General features: G+C 35.2%; 2 protein-coding genes across 2 annotated transcripts; one reads left to right on the top strand and one right to left on the bottom strand.

Annotated features, from left to right (window-relative positions):
* Positions 1 to 1,419: 1,419 nt before the first annotated feature.
* Positions 1,420 to 9,729, bottom strand: LOC109020088 (kinesin-like protein KIN-14C). The gene is made up of 17 exons (XM_019002491.2): positions 9,451 to 9,729; positions 8,783 to 9,031; positions 8,535 to 8,679; positions 8,097 to 8,206; positions 7,894 to 8,013; positions 7,503 to 7,706; positions 6,296 to 6,505; positions 6,149 to 6,223; positions 5,365 to 5,511; positions 5,153 to 5,291; positions 4,903 to 5,012; positions 3,945 to 4,106; positions 3,645 to 3,865; positions 3,126 to 3,207; positions 2,932 to 3,036; positions 2,699 to 2,803; positions 1,420 to 1,936 (listed from the first exon to the last, which is right to left on the bottom strand). Exons 1-17 carry the CDS (start codon positions 9,493 to 9,495, stop codon positions 1,757 to 1,759), a joined length of 2,409 nt encoding a protein of 802 aa, XP_018858036.2. The 5' UTR covers positions 9,496 to 9,729; the 3' UTR covers positions 1,420 to 1,756.
* Positions 9,730 to 11,228: 1,499 nt separating this feature from the next.
* On the top strand, positions 11,229 to 12,528 carry LOC109020091 (oxygen-evolving enhancer protein 3-2, chloroplastic-like). The gene is made up of 3 exons (XM_035688413.1): positions 11,229 to 11,685; positions 11,920 to 12,215; positions 12,318 to 12,528. The coding sequence occupies exons 1-3, from the start codon at positions 11,379 to 11,381 to the stop codon at positions 12,414 to 12,416; spliced, it is 702 nt and encodes a 233-aa protein (XP_035544306.1). The 5' UTR covers positions 11,229 to 11,378; the 3' UTR covers positions 12,417 to 12,528.
* Positions 12,529 to 20,443: the final 7,915 nt, after the last annotated feature.

Below are 20,443 nucleotides of genomic sequence, written 5' to 3'. Positions count from 1 at the left end.
TAAATTCTAAAATAATAATAATATTAAAAAATAATATTTTAACAATATTTTATCATCTCAACTCAATTCAACTCAACTCACTTCAACATCTAAACACAACCTAAAAATGAAGGGATGCATCCTTCTTGGGGGATATGCCTTTTTTATCTGATTTGAAGTTTTGGGATAGTTGAAAAAAAGGCTGAGAATGAAAGTTAGTTGATTCTAGACCTCGCCTGAAACTTATACATAATTTAAATAATTCACCATTACTCCACCTTTTCTTCAACCGGTATTGATTCTATTGATGAACGAATGGAAAACAATCCCCACCCAATTTATATGGTGAAAATATTTTATCTTATTTTATTATTATAAATTTATAATTTTTTTAAATTCTTATATAAAAAATAATAAATAATTTAACTTTTTTACATCTAAAATAATAATAATATTTTACTCAACTTTTATATCATCTCATCTCACTTCACCACAGCCATCAAGTTACTTGACAAAAAATACACCCACAAATGACGAGTGGTCCACCTCCGAATGAAAATATCGTCGGATCAAACAAAATGACACCCTCGTCTATTTCTCCATTACAGTAGAACTTTAAGCCACTATTTCTGGATCTAAATTTGGCATTTTCAAGAGCAAAACCCTCTACCATGGGCCCATGGCCCACTTAAGAGTATTTTCATTAAATTAGTTAAAATTAAACGATAATTTTGATAAATATAAGAGAAATTTAACTTTTGACTATTTCATTCACATAAATCTTCATATTAGAATAACTATTTTTTCATTATATAATAATAAAATAATATAAGATAAATTTGATTTTAATTATTCACATTAAATCTCTATATTAGATTATACATATATTCATAACATAGTAATAAATAACTACTAATTTCAAAAATATTTAATTTTTTTAATTATTAATTTATTTAATTTTATCATATTTTAATATTCTACTTATTATATGTTAATTAATAATCATGTTCTTATTAAATTAATATATTACTAAGTCAAATTAATATATCAATTGTGATAAAATATGTAATAGAAATAAATAAATAGATAAATAATTAATAAAATATGTATTTGATGTATGTACAGTAACCTTCAAATTTAAAAAAAAAATTTAAAAGTCACTGTAGCTAAATTCTGAATATTTGAGATTTGACTAATTCAATATGAGCGTATTTTACTCTTTAATAGTTAAATATTTATTGAATTTAACTTTTAACTAATCCAATATAAGTGCTCTGAGAAGATCATACAAATGAAATCATTTCTAAACAATCAACCCCGCGTTCATTTCTTTCATCATGCAAACAAGCAAGCAAGATTGCAAAATCCCTAAAACGAGTCCGCATAAAAAGAATGGTGTACGAGTTATAACAATCCGTCTAGTAATAATATGGGATAATATTAGAATGATCATAATGAATAGTAAGTCACATATCTTGGCTGAATAGACTATAAGAAATCATGCATAATTTCTTCATACCTGTAAACGTCAAGTTATGAACATTTTCATATAACAGTGGAGGATCATCTCGCTGAGGCAATAAATTCATCCAATCAATACCTAAAGTATAAATCTAAAGTACAAATTAGCAGTAGCTAGAAACGGAACTAGAAAAAATTGGTACAACCAATCCACCCATCGTCCACATCATAACAATTACTCAGTACAACTAACAGTTGCTCTTTGCAGGTTATGGAAGCAGGGCAGGGCAGAGGCAGACAACGTAGGGCCGCAATTTCAGCCATAACTCAAACGAGAATCTGCAGGTCGAACTGTTGTCTGACGCCGAGGAATTCCAATTTCACACGTATTGACTCTGGCAGCAAACCGGAGAGAGCAGAGAGACTCGCCAACTGAAGAAGGATCGGGGGAGATATTTACGAACATCAAGGTCTTCGAATCCCCACCGAGGCATGGCTGTTTTTGTATTCAGTAAAGGAAATATAGGGTTAAAGAGAGGCCACAAACAGGGTTAATATGATAACAAAGTAAACCATCAGATAAGCACACTTCGAGCCCACTTGTTGGGATAAGTGAACAAGTACATGCTTCCAACAAACAATACTATTGACTTCAAAACGCATCGACTTTTGTTTTTAGTTCTAACGCAATAATCTAGTCAATGATTTTTATTGTGAAGATGAATGTAGTATTCCGAAGTCCTAATGCAACATGATTACATGAAGGAAGCAATGGATAGCGAGGAGAACATATTTCAGGGCTTCAATTTCACAGGGCCAAACACGAACAAAAAAACAAATAAATTAGTATAAGCCTTAAACCACGAAGAACTCATGCTACAGGTAATAAAAACAAGTTATATCTAGACGAATTTCTAAGGATAAGATTAGATAGCTTCTGACATGATAGTTCAGTATGCCAAAGACTCATTCCATTTTAACTTGCTGTATTTCTTACACAAATCTGAGCTGAAGTCTAGTTTATTTTAGTTTTTCAGCAGTTTCCGATACTATGTCATACTATGTCTACATCACATTTAGAGCCTATCCAGCTCAATGCGCAACTCTCTTCATAAATATGGAATTCAAAATTCAACTCATGCATCACCAAGCCAACCAGAAGTTGCTGGAAGGTGTTGGTCCATGTCAGTGTCAGCAACTCTACAAATTACCATACTAATGCGGTCAGCTGGTTGAAAATTTCGATGAATCACTGTACCTGGAGAAGATATGTGAGCTTTGAGTTCCTAAAAGGCACATGTTCCTCCCTCTTTCCCAATGCAAATATTACATCAGCCAAAGAAGACAAACTTTTATTTATGGCCTGATTACAAAAAATCAGCAAAATCATTTTAAAAAGATAGATATCATTAAAAAAAAAATTGAAATTAATGGTGAATAGCGATGTCCAGTTGAAAAAATTAAAAAATCAGCAAACTCAGCGAAATTCACCTGAGTTTCCTTCAACCGATCTCCAGTTGACCCACTTTTTGATAATCTCTCACTTCCAGCAAGATCAATGAGGTTTAAAACCCCCTGAACTTGTTGCTCAGTGCTCTAGCAAATCAGGAAAGCATATCAACAGTAAGATGTATAAAGAAAGGCTTTAGAACACTAACATGAATACAGCATTATGATAAATATACCTCATTTACACCAGATATGCGCAATGTAAAGACAAAATGGCTTCTTGATGACTGCTCATTCATTTGTGTTCTACCCACAGACCTAAAAGACAATGGCAACAACTTTTCGCATTAACTTTATTCATAAAAGTGATACGGAGATAAAGATGAAAACTCAAAGAATCTCCAAAGGTAATATGGATATCAAGATGAAAACTCTGAATACACAATTTCTATGCGACATTATGAAACAGTAGTATATATGTTTGTTTGTTGTTTATATGTATGAAATATTTGAAGATGGAAATTGTGTGCCTTTCCCCATGCGTCATGAACTTGCAGTTTAACCTTTGAATACTTTTTAAATAGAATAGGCATTTCTCATTCAACATTTCATAGAACATAGCCACTTTAACACAAACTGCTGGAGAACTGCAGACAGAAACCTGCCACATGATACAGAAACAAATGTATACAGTATATCCCATTATTCTCACGAATGCAGCCTCCAGAACCAAATACACATGTTCTAAAGTTTACCTGCTTTGGGCAGCCTGCTGCAGAAGAGAAGAAATCTCTTTTATACTGCAGACATCAACAATGGTGAGGTCAGAAACATGAGTGTTTCCATTTGCATCATGTTTAATAGTATACTGTTTTCCTGGAATGCTATTTTCTGTCCTTGACATGTCCAGCCCATTTGATCGGTTTGTTGATAGTAAATCGCGAATGGTCTCGTTGTATATTTCCAACATTGAAGCCTGGATATTTTTTTATAACTGTTAAGAGTTTTACTACAAAATGTAAGCAGATTGAAACAAGAAGTTCCAGATAATTTACCTGCATTTTGTATTTCCAGCCTTGCGCTTGAAGGGACTGACTAGTCTGGAAGATCTGTTCTAGTGAACGTGGTATTAGCCCTTTTTGCTCTAAGGTTTCTGGCTTGCCCATCATAGTATACGTTTTACCTGAGCCCGTTTGGCCATAAGCAAATATACACACCTGTTAAAAAAACATCAGCATCAGAATAATACAAGTTCAGAGGTGATGCACAACCAAACAGTGTTTTTTAGTCTAACATTGCAATTGCACTTCCCCGTATTTTCAGAGAAACGGTGAAGGACCTGATTGAGTTTCCCAATAGGATATATTTTTTCTCCAGAACAAACCTAGGATGGCAGTGACAACTAAAGGTGTGGCATGATATTAATACCACCAAAACAACATGCTAGAGTAGAACTTCAGCAGGAGGCAACTCAAGAGTTGAGAATAACTCTGAACTTATCCAACATGCAAATTTGATATATAAATAAACGATATTAACGGGTATAAACCAGACGATACTAGTGCACACTTGAAAAAAAAGCAACACAGACACCAAAATTTGGAAAGCAAACAATGGCTAAAACCATTGCACTTGCATCCACTTAGCAAAACCTATAAAAACTAAAACCAAAAATATTCAGGACTAGGTCTGGACCCCTTTAAGCAAATTTGTGACAATTCCTATGTGCCACATCAACAAAAAAGCTTATTTGTAGAGCTGAAGGTGATCGCATTTTGAGGAGATTCCTCTCTCATCCCAAAGCAATAACCAGATACTCTTTAACCCTACTTGCATTTTGGTTTACAATGGTTGAGCCACACAATCCAAATCTTGATTTTATAAGCGGAAGTCGATGAGCTGAAATATAGATCCTTCAGTATGAAAGACTAGCAACCTCAGAAGAACAGATTATAACTCACTTTAAAGTTAGTCAGAATTGAAGAGCACCAGAGACAGGCACAACAGACATACCTTATAGCCATCAAGTGCACTCTGCACCAGCTGGGATATTTCTACGAAAACATCCCGCTGAGAAGCCTCATGCGTAAACACTTTGTCAAATGTGAAAGGATATTTCTGCCCTGCTGACATTAAATTGCATTAATTCAAAGCAAGACGCTTTCATTTGAAGTAACAATCTGTAAACGTGTAAATGTGCAGCTGAGTGTCTACATCAAGAGTCCCATATCAAATGCCAATGGGATAACAGAAATGGCCATACCACTTTGCATCAGGTCAATGCCACGGCCTAGAGCTTCAGTTGATGTAGGGTAAGATATTAATGTAGCTTCTGTTTCAACGCCATCATCAGGCAACAAGGGACGGACTCGGCAAAAAACTCGAATGTTCCCTTTTAGTTCCTGCAATAACAGGGAATTTAGTACAAGTCAAACCTCATAAATACTGATCAAGTAGAGTGGAAAACATAATTACCAGAATAGTGTTGTGCAGTTTTTTTCTTAACTTCTCTCCTTCACTAAGCTGAAACTCAGCATCCACCAGGCGGTCATGGAGTTCACGCACAATTCTTTTTTTCTCTTCAAATTCAGCTCTGGTCTCCGAAGCAGATAAATCGGTCATCTAATGGAAAAAAAAGTAGCAGTAGCGTGGGGTCAGCCGGTCAGGCACATGTTCCATGTACGTCAGAATCTGCGACCATACTAATGAGGCCCTACCAGTGTTTTAAATTTCATACTGTATCAACTTGTATAGTTAAAATTTTTCGTTTCGACCGTCCGACTGGTACAGGTATTATATATGTTTTATACTGGTTAAAATATCTTCCGTACTGGTCATTTCAGACTAAATTTCGGCATGTATCGACCTATATTTCAGCCGATACCGGCCGGTACCAGCTGATATTTCGGCCTGTATGTTTTTTTTTTTTTTCATTTTTTCAAACTACAAACTTATTTTTTAATCCCTAATTTAGACTAGACTATTTATAATTTTTATATATATGTATTTATATATAATTTATTTATATATAGACTATTATTTTGAAATATAATTTTTATATATATTTATATATATAATTTATTTATATATCGATTAACTTGAAACGTTATCTCGAAACGCTATTCCAAAACGATACCGATATCGAAATATTTTCGTTCCAATATCTTGACCGGTACAACGTCCAGAACGGTATTCAAAACATTGCCCAACTTGAGAAAACACAAGCCACCATCCTACAACCTGTACACCATCAGCATACCTTTAATTTCTCGTTCGCAGCAGTAAGCTGTTGCTGCAGAATGCGAATCTGCTCCCTTTGAGAAGAACAAGTCTCCTGTAAAAGGGCCCAAAAATATTACCCCTAGTAAAGGCAGGAATATATCATGCATATAAACAATTGACGAACCTCTAAGGCATTTGATTTTAGCGTCAAGTTATCCAACTCCACACATGATCTCCCGGTGAATTCTTCATACTTCACCACTTCAGCGGTTAAAGCTTGCACCCGCGTCACTTGGCGATCACGGTCATCTCTTACTTGATTTAGTTCCCCACGAAGGCATCGAAGTTCATTTGATAACAACTCTTTTTGCTTTATGGACTCATCTTGAGAAGCCTAGAACATAATAATTAACAATACACCACCAATGGTCAGGGGGGTTTTTTTGAGTGAAGATGAAAAATGTCTCTGGCGACAAGCACAATGCCAACGACTGCATAAGATGCATGCAATTTGAATACCCATTCCTCTTATTATTCTAAGACATCGGATAAGTTTAGCGCGAGGTATTGAGTTTTATGACGAGTAATCCCATTCCTAAAAATAAGAGCAAATCCTCTCAAAGGTAAGAGGAATAGTTATTTCTGAAATACAGTAATGTATTTTAAAAAGAGAAATGATTAAGCTCTAAAGAGATTACAAAAAAAATTAAACTGATTTAATAAAATATATAAAAATTATTTTTATTATAAAATAAATTTAATATATCGTATAAAACTATATCGGTTTATAGATTTATTTTAATGAGATCTTTTCGTGACTAGAGCACTTCTCTTTTAAAAAAACTGAATTTTAAAAACAAAATCATTATATTTTCGGAGATGGTCAGCCAAGCTTAAAAAAGGTTCGAAGTGTGATAAAACCATCCCTGCTACGAGAAGGAAAGCACCACCCACAAAGGTCCTGGGATGATTCGTTTTCACGAGTGGTACGATTACCCCTGCTTTTTTTTAGAGTGAATCACCGAGGCCAATTTTTTTTAACGTCTAAAACAGATTTAGAATTTTACTCTAATTTCAATTTCAATCTCATATGTTGCCACCAAATAAAGGAATTCGAATGGTCATCCTGATACAAAGCGTGCCCCTAACATGTATAAAGAGGTCACCTAATCATTTGATTGTTTTAAGACCTAAACAGTAAAGATTTTATTCGAGAAGAGGTTGATTTTTATTATCCTTTTTTTTTTTTTTTTGTATTGATATGTAATTCAAGTAGAGGTTGATTTTTATCGCATAAACCAGATAAGAATACAAGCAGAACTCAACTACAAGCCATTGTAACAGTAAAGCAAGAGCTGCCAGAGGACGGCTTTTAGAGTATGAGAACTTACTTTGAAAGAAGTTAATTGATCTTGCAATGCCTTGTTGTGACACCTTAAATTGCTAAGGTTCTCCACAATAGTCAACTTCTCCCTTTCAACTCGTTTGAGAGACTCACTATGTGTTTCATTGTCTTTTTGGAGTTTGCTGTTATACTGTTGTAGACTCATGTTATACTCTTGCGCTCGCTTGTACATATCCTCGAAGGAGGCTGCCTGCAGATTTAGCAAATTTATATGGAGAGAATACCATAAGCGAGGCAATCTTCAGAGTTACAAACATAAACTGACGCAACCATTGAGCCTAGCACTCATTATTCAACAAATTCAAAGGAAGACAACTCCTGAACTCCCCTGGTAAGATAACACATGTGATGCAACCGAAGTATGACTCTTATATTACCTTATGTTCAGCAGCTGATTTTCCCTGCCGAGTTTTTTCAAGCTCGGCCAAAAGAGAAGATTGCGACTTCTCACTAGCAACCCTTGCTTCTTTCTCTTTTATATGACATGCAATCGCATCCTAGTCATCAAACCATGATAAATAAGATGTGGAAATCAGAGATATCCGCTGTTCCTACAAAATCCAATGACTGGAAAACTTACCAACTTATCCGATTCTTCCTTTGCAACTCTCTCTTCTAAAAATGATATATTTTTCTTCAAGTCTGAAATGATCAGATTGAACTCCTCCACCTTGTTTTTCATCTCCATCTCTAAGAAAACATAAATGAGTCTACATTAAAAAATGGTTCCAATTAACAACTCTAATGCATTAGACGATCACACAAGAAACTGCACATCCAACAAAATGAAGGGTATCTCATGAAGGCATAGTGGTATAAATGAAATGATATCATTTTAACGCTTTATCAAACATAGGAATCTATTGAAGTCATAAACGCACAGTGATAAACACGGGGACAATCACTCATATATAAGAGAAATGTTGGTTCATAAATTTATATACAATAAAAAATGCGGTCCATCGTTCTAATGGATACTTTTTGTTTTCACTTCCCCTAGAAAAGCATGAAAATTTACCAGTATCCATGCACTTTTTCTCAACAGTTTCCATCGCACTTTGAAGCTTTTCCTTCTCAGTAACATGGTTTTCTTCAGTTTGTTGGAAGCAATTGATGCAAAGTTTTAGCCTCTTAATATGTTCACTCATTTGTTCCAATTTCCCCTGCCAAGCATATCAACAAAACAAATCCATATCGAAGCCAGAGAAGAAACCCACAAACAATTTAGACTAGACCAAGTTTTAAATCCATGAAAGCAAATAGAACCTTAAGATCAAACTGCTTTCCCTTAAACTTCAGATTCAACAATGCCTCAACTTCTTCCTTTGTAAACTCTATAGCTCCACACTCCGAACCCTCAGCACTGCCCATGTCACTTGCAGCCGTAACATCCTGCCTATTGTTGACTACAGCAAATGCCTGCCGCCCACGGCCTGTGCTTGCCGGTGCGACCATTCTTCCTGCTCCAATCCTCCGACGCTTGTCAAAAGAAACTTGGTCGATATCATCCTTTTTCTACGTAAAAGATGTACCAGTCGAAGAATGAATTACTGATAACATTACATAAGAAACGAAACTAATCCGTTTTAAACTTGAAAACTACGAAATAGAAATTTGTATTTCCGTTTGCCACCCATTACTAGTGTTTTCTCGGCATCCAATTAGTGTGTAAATTGCAATTCAATCTCTCAAATTTAGATGAAAAGTACGCAAATTAGCAATTTGGATCCTTAATTTTCCATTATCTAAGACCCTAGGGGGAAAAAGAACTAATTAACCAGGGACTAAACAACATCCTGAACTTCAGAAAACATAAATACGGAACATAAGATCTAAAAGTACTCTTTTCCCTCCTCGTTTTCTCAACAACCAAAAAAACCCCACTGTAAAAGAAGAAAAATAAAAATAATTCGGTAAGAGTAGTTAAGGCTTACAGTGGAGGAACTCCTGGGAGGCCGGTTCTGATTGCGAGAGGCCATGTTCAAAGCCGATAACACAAATCGGACTCTCAGATCGCTTTTCTGGAGCGTGCTTGGTGTGGGCCCGTGAATTGCATCCGTGTAAGCTGGGATCTAGTTCATAGGTGTCGATTTGCGAGATGGAAGGCCGGTGAAGGGCGAGGATAGGAAGAAGGAGGGGAGCGAATATAATGTTCGAGTACTTTTTTTTTTTTTTTTCTCGGAGGATTTGGGGGAAGTTTGGGGTGGGGGGGTTTGGAGACGAAGGAAAGAGGGTTTGGGACTGGGACGGGGTTCCGAAGGATGAAATTTGAATTTAGAATTAGGCGCTGTCTGTATAACGCTCTTCGAAAGTGACGTTGCTTTTTCTTATTGGGCCGAAGCGGATTCTTATCCGGCCCATACCAACCTTTTTTTTTTTTTTTGAAATACGGCCCATACCAACCTAGTAAGCCGTAATTCGATCGATAATTTACCTGAGAAAACGTTTCCTTTCAGTTTCAAATCTCAGAAAATATAACTGTAAATTACGTAAATGTCGTGTAATCATTTTAAAAAAAAAGTAGAGTTTATTATTAAAAAATTAATTTTTTTTATATAAGTCTAATGTTTCATTCACTTCTTTCAAAACGATTATACGACAGTTGCACAATTCACAATTATAAATATCTTATTTTTTACTTTTTTTTAATATTATTATTATAAAAAAAATTAAATTTTTATATAAAAATTTGTAAAAATTATAATAATGAAATAAAATGGATTCTCTCTCAATCCAAACCTGACCTTAAGGTACGTTTGAATGTTGAGTTGATCTCAACTAATTTATGATTAATAGTAAAAAAGTAATAAATAATAAATAATTTATAAATAATAATAAAATAAACTCAAATCACCTCACTAACCAATCAGCAAAACATGCATTAAAAAACAAATGGCTGAGTTAGGCAAGAGGCGCTTTACCTTTCAATAAGCCTCTTCATTATTATGTTGAAGTTACATCTAATTATGTCGATGAAAAGTTATATTTATAAATCAGTGTAAACGAGGAGGCACCATCCATATAATTCATTTATTAAAATACGAGTTATAAAAAAAATTATAGAATCAAATCATAACAATATAAAAAGTACTTCCACCATACTAGTTTGTAGGAAAGGTGCCGGCTGCTGCAAATAATTTGTGCTCAGATGAATAAAGTTTCGTTTGGATAATCAGATATTTTTAGATATTTATTATTTTATTATTATTATTTATCTATTATTTATTACAATTTTAATATTTTATTATTATTTATAAAATATTTTACTATCCAAACACAACCAATCACAACAACACAAGTGTTTCCTTCTCATTTCACGGTACCAATTTTCTCATCAAGTTTTTGTTTGAAAATTAAGAATGTCTCATACCATTTATAAATAATAATGAATAGTATAAATAATATTACAAATAATAATAAATTATTCTATAAATATCTAAAAATAATTGTATTCCCGAAAAGAATTTTGATGCTACTCGGGAGTAACGCAGTTGTTGTCGTCAAAATCGCTGCATTCTTAAGTTGAGTTCAATAATAGCCCATACTTTGACGGTACATCATACAAATCTGGTAGTGTCCACGTGTCAACATGTTAGCAGCCCAAGCTGGAACCCAATCCAAAGGGTCGAAGACAGGAATGATCAAATAACACGTTTCAAGCAGTGGTTGGCTGAGGCCATATCCAACTTATCCAAGTAGGAAATGGCGGATAAGGTGATTTGCCGAAGCTCACTCTACATCACAGAAACTGAAGACAAACACTTGGAAAAATAAAATATTAATTCCGCGTTCATTCACTTGAAATCCAGTTGGAAAGAAAAAGAGAAACCCAGTACACCCGAGGCAGAGAGAAGTTGAGAAAATGGCCCAAGCTATAGCTTCAATGGCGGGCTTACGTGGTTCATCTCAGGCTGTGTTAGATGGCAGCCTCCGGCTGAGTGGCTCAACCCGCTTGAATGTAAATGGCAACAGCCGAGTTGTGGCCATGACACGGCCGGGGCTGACCGTCAGAGCCCAGCAGCCGGTGCCTGCTGATCCCGAAACCAGCCGCCGGGCAGTCCTTGGTCTGGTTGCTGTCGGGTTGGCCTCGGGGTCCTTTGTTCAAGCCGTGCTTGCTGAGGCAAAGTCAATCAAGGTGGGCCCTCCTCCCCCACCCTCCGGTGGATTGCGTAAGTCTTCCTTCCCATCTCTTGCTTTAGGCATCTGCGAGCCTTAGTTACGCTTCAAATCGGAATTTTCAACCATACTTGAAGAGGTTTGATATTTTCAGCTGGAACTCTCCTTGAAGATGTTTGATATTTTACTCAATGGAAACGATACAATACTACAACTGCCATAACATGTTAAATGGGTGTGGGGTATTTGGCATTTTCAACAATTGGAGTTGTTTTATATGTTGGCAGCTGGAACTCTAAATGCTGATGAGCCAAGAGACCTTGACCTGCCCTTGAAAGAGAGGTTCTTCATTCAACCGCTGGCCCCAGCACAGGCAGCCCAGAGGGCGAAGGAGTCAGCCAAGGACATTGTTGGCGTGAAGGAGTTGATTGACAAGAAGGCTTGGCCCTACGTGCAGATGGATCTTCGTTTGAAGGCAGAGTATCTTCGATACGACCTTAACACTGTCATTTCTGCTAAGCCGAAGGACGAGAAGAAATCCCTCAAGGACCTCACTGGAAAGCTCTTCCAGGACATTAGCAATGTGAGTCCAAAAAGTTAATTTCACTATTCATTTATGTGAGTATTTGAATTCATTTTCTTATTCATTATTATTGTGTGTTTGTTCTTATCTTTTTTGCAACAGCTGGACCATGCAGCAAAAATTAAGAGCACCCCAGAAGCAGAGAAGTACTATACTGCGACTGTATCTTCCCTGAATACTGTTCTTTCCAAGCTTGGTTAAGAGAAATGAGCAATGTTCTGATGTAAGCTTTTTCTTTAAAGGTTGTGAGACAATTTGTTTGAAGCTATGTGAAGGGATTCTAGTTGGAAAAAACTCTTGCTTCATCTCTCAATTTGTGATACTCTCTCTCTGTATGTTGATTTAAGTACTGAGAGGAGAGTTTGAATAAAGTAACAACTACCGTTTTTTTTTTTAAATAAAAAAAAAAACTACAAGGTGTGCAGTACAAATTGCACTTTTTTTTCTTTTAAATATATATTTTTTGAATATCTTTAAACATTTTTTTTTTAAATATCAATAGACTAATAATCGTTTTCTTACCTATTAAGTAAAAAAAATTAAAATTATAAAATACATGAAGATCAAGTTGAGGGAACAAATTTAGACGATATAGTATCATTTTCCTTCTTGATATTGAACATTGTGGTGATACTTCCATCAAGTTACCAAGAATGTCACATGTTTCAATTTTCAGATGTTAAAAGTGAGATTATGATTCTTCATGAAAGAGTATGAGATAAGCAATTGATCATTTGTAAGCAAGATTCGTTGATGAAAAATAAATTGTAGTACAGATTACAGAATAAGTGGATCTTTTTCACTATAAAAATCTAGTAGACATTAGAGAATACATACAAGGGGAATGCTTCCATATCTTCCATATGTTGTGTAAGATAATGCGCACATCAATTTGTTTTTGCACTTTCCATTTATCAAATGAATGTAATAAATATTGTCTCTTACTATAGGCTGCATTGTGCAATATGTTGCATACTTTAATTGTGCAATTGTCTGTACTACCAATTAAGTCTCCTTCAACAAGGATTGTCTTCTAATTTCTATTCACTGCTTCTGCTTCTGGATTGCCATTAGCTTTGTTGTGGCTTCTTCTATGTTTGGATTGATACTGTTTATGAATCTTGTGTGGACAAAAAGAGGCACGCCAATGTCAAAACTACAAATTGCTGTTATTATACTTCCATTGCTTCTAACTGCTACATCAAATGAAAGTGAAGAAAAACCTTTGGGGGAAAGTTGCCATCTAGCCTCTTATTTAGTGTATTTTTGTGTTTCATGCATTGTTGTGTTTCTTGAAAGTTTTGGAAACTTCTGACCCAAACCAATCATATTTATACCATTTATGTGTTGGAAGTCAAGAGAAATGAGCAAATTGCAAAATGATTGATAGTTTGGAAGATAGAATAATAACTTAAAGATCATATCAAAGGTAATTTAAGGAAGTAAAGTGTAATTTTTATTCCTTTTTTACTTGAGACTAAAAGTTCAAATGGTGCGTATCTCACCCTCAACTCAGTTAGCAATTAGTTAGCAACTCAATGAAGCTTCTCCCTTCCTCTTCATCTAATGGTACTATCATGCCCTCCATCTCCCTATTTTCTTTCTTGTTTTTTCATTTTTTTTATTTAGTTTTTTCTCATTTTCCTCGAGCTATTAACGAAATTTCATGGACTATAAACTCACCAAGCCAATCCTACCATTAGAAGCACCACTCTATATTGGTCTACCCATGGCCACTAGCAATCCCCGCTGACCAAGCGCACGATGGAACCACCTTCGACGCATGTGGCTACCACACGCCACCAAGCCAACTCGAGTCTTAGGTTTTTTATATGCTAGCCACTTTTAGCTAATTGCATGTTGGCTTTTCAGTCATGTTATGCTGTTTTTATATATTTTTCGAACTTCTTTCTTATCTTTTTCTTTTTCAAGGTTTTTAGCCCCATATCTACGCTTAAACTGCCTCTTAACGCCATATGTGCGCCTCATTGATGTCTTGCGCCTCCTCTCCATTAAACGTGTTCGTATTTTAAAGTTTTTCAATGAGTTCCGTGCTTCTTTTTCTAGGAGTTATATTCATAAGCTCCATTATTCAACATTGCATCCAGGAAAACATATATGCATATTAATAACTGAAAAAAAAAAAGTTCTCTCTCGTCTTGAGAGGAGAAAGTTTTCGTCCTTCACTTTGAAAAGGGCAGTTTGCTTTGGGCAAGTTTATATCATCTATTTTTCTTGTGTTTTCTTTAATGAGATTATGTATCAAAGTGAGAAAGCTAGAGTGCTAACAGAAATGCCAGACAAATGACTACTTTTGAGATGCATTAAAGGATTGCAACTTGTCTGATCTTGGTTGTTATGGGAGGCAATTTACATGGTCTAATAACAGAGATGATAGTTCTTTTACAAAGGAACGATTGGTTCGAGCTGTAGCAAATATGAATTGGTGTTCTAGATTTGGTAATGGAAATGTCACTATTGTACCAGTCGTTTCTTCATATCATTGAGCTATCTTTCTTTCGTTATCAATGGACAGGTTAAGCCAAAGGATAGAAGGGAGAATTTCTCGGTGTGAGGCTAGCTGGCCAACTTATGATAATTGTAAAGATTATTTTGTGGAGGTATAACCCAAGTACAAAAAGGGGTCCAATGTCAATGTGTAAGAAACTAGAAAGATGTATGGCATGTCTGGTGTCTTGGAGTAATGTTGAAAAATAGGAAAATGATAAGGTTTTACAACAAAAACTCTTACAAATTGATAATTTACAGCAAACATTGAATGCAGCTACTATAGGAGATTTTATAACTGTCAAAGATGAAGTGGGTGGTATCTTACTTAGAGAAGATCTCAAGTGAAAACAACGTGCTAAGATGACTTGGTTACAACATGGAAATCGTAATACTAAGTATTATCATCATTGTGCAACTCAGAGAAAGATAAGGAACTATATTTCCTAGGTTATGGATGCAAATGATTATGCTCATGTTGGCTCCAAAGCTATTGATCAAGCTTTCACCAGATATTATCAGGAACTCTTTACCACTTCAAATCCTGTGAATCTCAATAAATGTTTGCAAGCAGTAGAATCGAGAGTGACTCAAACAATGAATGCTACTTTACTGAGTCCTTATTATGTGGAAGAGGTAGAAAGGGCACTTTTTCAAATGGGGCCTCTGAATGGTTTTACAACATGTTTTTATCAAAAATTCTGGCATGTGATAGGACCAGAGGTAAGTGTGGTGGTTCTATCCATATTGAATTCAAATGCAAGTCCTAAATCCATTAATTTCACCTACTAACTTTGATCCCAAAGATAAGAAATCAACAAAAGTTACTGAATTCAAACCTATTAGTTTGTGCAATGTGATTTAAAAGATAATAACCAAGGTCATTGCAAATAGGTTGAAACTCATTCTCCAAGAAATTGTATCAGCAAATCAATCTGCTTTTATTCCTGGTAGATTGATAACAGATAATGTTTTGGCTACATATGAGACACTACATACCATGAATAGCAGGATTAATGGAAAAAAAGGGTGTAACACCCCGCTCCCCAAGTTTTAGAATAAAATTACTTTTAAAAATTCTCGGGAGCCAAAGTGTTACTACTAACTTTGACTTAAAAATTTTTTTTTTTTTATTTTGAAAAAAGTGCCAAGTACAAAGATTCCTTACAATAAATAGAGTCTTTTTGTATTAAAATAATGCAATTATAAATAAGAGCGTGCGGAAGCATTTATTAAAATTTCTTAAAATTTGTGCCATAAAAATCATAACTTAAAATCTATGTACATGATCTAGGTCACTGTCACGCCTCCTTGGACTAAGGCTCATCCTGCAACTCTACATTCATAAATATTCTAACATAGGTGGTTTAAAAATATAAAAATAAATTAAAATGAGTCGATGACTCAGTAAGAAATTCATCATAACGTAAACATACTTAATATAAGGTTTTCATAAAATATATCATGTTGAGAGTTAAAATCATGATTATTCATAAATATGTTGATGACACACATGACTTGAAAATATTTTTGGTATATTGATTGATTTAACTGATCTGAATTATCTGACTTAATTAACTGACCAACGCACTTAACCCTGTGTGCAAGGTTGTGCATAAGTCCCACATCCTGTGGCCATAAAGGGAACCATTGATCTGATATGATAAAATGCTATGGTGGGCTACGCTTGAGTCCGTGGCTTGCACATTTACCCTATCTACAATGGTACCATGCATATGAATGGCCATTTGATTAATCTGATCTTTATCTTACACTTGATTTTATGAAAGTTGATGTGTCTTATGTAACGTGAGATGCATAAAAAGTGCATAACTATATTATGCAAAATGAAATAAGATGAATGACATGCTTGCGAATATCATGACATGCATGGTATATAAAAGAATTAGCTTTAATAATAATATATATATAATTAGCTAATGTATGTTAATCCTAATTTATGATCAAGTTACTTACCTTGTAGAACACTGTGCGACAGGCTAGGTATTGGGTCAACTGCTGCACTTACAAAATTTTATGAGTTTTTTCAAATAGCACACGAAAGGGAGATGTTTATAGAAAGATCGAGAGAAGGTGCTAATAGGACTGTTCATCCGGGCCGGATTTTTTTCCGACCCTGTCCGAAATCCGAAAAACTAGGTTCCGGTTACGGGTTAAATCCGGACCGGAACCCGTATTATAAAAACCAGATATATCCGGTCCGGACCCGGGTATGAAACCTAGGTTTCATCTTCATAACCCGTATAACCGGATTTGTATAAAAGGCAAAAAAAAATTCTCGTTCCTTCGGCCCGTGTGACCCCAGACCCCCCCTCCCCCTCCCCCTCATCTCTCAACCCTAGCAACGATTCTACGAAACCCTAGCCGTTGTCATGATGATCTCGATGGTTACTTGAAGGAGAGGAGTAGCTGATTTGAGTACACTCTCTCACCGATGGCTTGCAGAAGCGTAGCTTTGAGAATCTTCTCTTCCTCGGCCAAACTAGCCAACCCTAGATCACAGTACATCTCTTCGCCCACCAATACACTCATACCCATCAAGCTCTCAAACCCATCTCTCACCGACATCCATTCGAGCCTTCTAGACCTGGTAAAATGATACCACTATCATCTCTCAAACCCGCCGTGCCCTCAAAGCCCGCCGTGCCCTCGCCCTCGCCCTCGAAGAGTTGGAGCAAACATGGGTTTGTTTGGTTTTATCCCTCTATGAGTCATTAATTAGTTTATTGCTGCCCTAATTTCTAGAAGGATTAATTATACATCATCCCTAATTTCTTGCATACACAATAATATTGTGGAATATTATGAGTAATTTTGCATAAACACAGTAATATTGTCTGTGCTTTTTTTGTTTTTGCTCAAAGGTAAACACATGAAGGTAGAAGATTTCATATTGCTTAACCCTTTTGCTTTGTTTTTCTCTCTCGGAGTCTTTTCACAATGGATTGAGATGGAGTTTGTGGGATGTTGTGGGGTTACAAACTATTTATTTTTACTGATTTCAATGTCAATACTTGGTTATTTTTATTTATAATGTGTTATTGTTGAAATGATAAGCAAGAACCCATGTGATTATCAAGTGTTCTTGTAGCTTCAAGTGTGTTTGATGATTCTGTTGGATCAATGATCAATAGACCCTTTTAGCAATATGTCTGGTTTGTACGAGAATGTTATAAATTATCTTGGGTTGTGCTTGATTTGGATTTCTGCTTTGAGAGATTTATAATACTGTGTTTCTTTTGTCTTGGTTGCGATGGAAATTTATGGTTTTTGTTATGGTGGGCTTATGGGTTTGTTTATGGGCAGATTTGTTCCTGTTTGTCATGTTTTTGGTGTGAATCTGATATTTGAACTTCCTTTAAGTCATTTTTGAGCTGTGTTAGATGAGACAACCGCTTGCAATTCATTTATATTTTACCTATTCATGTGCTTCTACTTGAAAACTCTAGATCTGTAACTTTTATGGTGATCTCCACATTGGGGTCAGAAAAATTGCTCCCTCTCTCTCATTATTACTCAATTTCACTTTCAATTATATCATATATTTCTAATTTAAACTAAAATCTTCAATTTGGGTGGCTGCAGAGAATATACTAGGAATTCAATGTAGCGGTTGTCTTCAGTTGGGTGGCTACATCGAATAGGCTTGAAGTTTTATTTGGTGTGATTAAATCACATAGAAGACTATGTTATTGATTTGTAACTCATATCTTGTAATTTTATATTTTGTAATAATGTAATATGTAGTAGATTGCATGCATTTTAGTTTTTTATTTTTATATATTTTATTATTCTGCACAATGTGAGGATTATGCTTTATAACATTACCTCTTAGAAGAAAATTTCACATAATATAGGCTTTTATTAAAAAAAGAAAAATTATGTTTTTTAACATAGATTATTCTTGAAAAATCTTTAATATGGTATAGGTTTTTATTAAAATAAAATTATTCTTTTAAATACAGACTTCTATTTAAAAAAAAAAAAACGGGTTCAACCCGGAACCTGGAATCCGGGTTTTAAAAAACCCGGGTTCAACCGGGTTTCGGCCCGGGTCTAACCCGGACCAACCCGGTCCGGGTTCCGGCCCGGGTTTGAAACCCGGGTTCCCTGGTTGGAACCCGGATGAACACCCCTAGGTGCCGACGAGTTTGAGTTTGACTCGGTTAATACATGTGGTGACACTAATCTATTGAACACTCAGTGGTGATCATCTAAGAAGAGAGTTTGAATTCAAAAACATGATTTAGCATTTCATTTAATGTAGGATTGACAATAACTAAGACTGTGTATGAGACTTTCAATCAGTGATAATTTTAAATTAAAACAAATTTCTAATGGTTGATCTTTAAATTCTAAAATGAGTCTAACTCATTAAATAATAAATAAGATTTAACCTAATTATTGAGTCTAATTAAAACTCCTAATCAACCTCAATAATTTTCGCTCGTGAACTTATCCAATATGGCTCATTAAATATAATTCAGACCCAATAAAAATTATAGATATTTCGACCTTAGAATTATTGGGTCGGGTTGTTACAAAAGGTATATGGCAGTAAAACTTGACATGAGCAAAGCTTAGGATTGAGTAGAATGAGATTTTCTTAGAGCTACTATGTTGAAAATGACAGTCATTTCTTGCAGTTGATATTCAAGTGCATAACATCTTCCTCTTTTTCAATACTTGTAAATGGTGTTCCACAAGAAGTGTTCAAGCCTCAACATGGCTTAAGATAGAGCTGTTCTTTATCTCCATATTTGTTTATCCTTTATGCAAAAGAGCTAAGTAATCAACTTCATTATGCTGAAGGGAGAGACCTTATTTCTGGTGTTCCTATTACTTGAGGGTCACTTATAGTAAATCATTTATTCTTTGCAGATGATAGTTTGTTGCTTTGTTGGGCCAATCTGATTGAATGGGCTAGACTGAATAAGATTATGGCCTTGTATGAAGGAGCATTTGGTCAACAACTTAATCGAGAAAAAAACCTCTCTCTTTTTCAATAAAAATATAGGTGCAATGCTTAGACAATAGTTGATGACTAGTGCAGGGTTAAGAGCATCAACCAGCTTTGATAAATACCTTGGTGTACCCTCTCTTATTGGTAGATCAAAGGTGCATGCTTTTCAGAATATATTGGAAATGGTCACTTGAAGGATGGACAATTGGAAGGTGAGTTTTCTATCACAAATTAGGAAGGAAATCCTCATCAAAGCTGTATTACAAGGAATTCCAACCTACATAATTAGTGTATTTTTGTTACCTAAGACTTTGTGTAAGAAAATACATAGTATGATGGCCAGATTTTGGTGGAGTTCTCAGCAACAACATAACAAAATTCATTGAAAGAGCTGGAGTTCACTAAGGTATAGGAAGAGACAAGGTGGTCTTGGTTTCGTGATTTGCATTCTTTTAACAAAGCTCTTTTAGTTAAGCAAGCATGAAGATTGTTGAAAGATCCTAACTCTTTAGCATGCAAGATTTTTAAGGCCAAATATTATCCTAAAACTACTTTTTTGCACTCTAGTATGGGATTTAGACCTTCCTTTGCTTGGATAAGCTTAAGGGCAGCTGTGGACTTGCTTCATGAAGGTCTTATTTAACGTGTGAGTAATGGAAATAATATTCAGATATGGCATGATAAATGGATACCAAAGGAGACCTCAAGCATAATCCAATCACCCTTAGGATACTCC

Source organism: Juglans regia, chromosome 3, assembly GCF_001411555.2.
Source record: "Juglans regia cultivar Chandler chromosome 3, Walnut 2.0, whole genome shotgun sequence".
Taxonomy (NCBI): Eukaryota; Viridiplantae; Streptophyta; class Magnoliopsida; order Fagales; family Juglandaceae; genus Juglans; species Juglans regia.
Note: the sequence above shows the minus strand (reverse complement) of the source record. Positions and strands in the feature narration are given on the sequence as shown.

What these genes read in the sequence shown, in the direction of transcription:
- LOC109020088 (XM_019002491.2), bottom strand. Translation starts at nt 9,495, where the DNA reads ATGGCCTCTCGCAATCAGAACCGGCCTCCCAGGAGTTCCTCCACT. An exon ending in GAAAGCAGTTTGATCTTAAG is followed by an intron (nt 8,680 to 8,782) that starts GTTCTATTTGCT and finishes TATGCTTGGCAG; the next exon opens with GGGAAATTGGAACAAATGAG. An exon ending in GAAAAAGTGCATGGATACTG is followed by an intron (nt 8,207 to 8,534) that starts GTAAATTTTCAT and finishes ATGTTTTCTTAG; the next exon opens with AGATGGAGATGAAAAACAAG.
- LOC109020091 (XM_035688413.1), top strand. Translation starts at nt 11,379, where the DNA reads ATGGCCCAAGCTATAGCTTCAATGGCGGGCTTACGTGGTTCATCTCAG. An exon ending in CCCACCCTCCGGTGGATTGC is followed by an intron (nt 11,686 to 11,919) that starts GTAAGTCTTCCT and finishes ATATGTTGGCAG; the next exon opens with CTGGAACTCTAAATGCTGAT. An exon ending in TCTTCCAGGACATTAGCAAT is followed by an intron (nt 12,216 to 12,317) that starts GTGAGTCCAAAA and finishes TTTTTGCAACAG; the next exon opens with CTGGACCATGCAGCAAAAAT.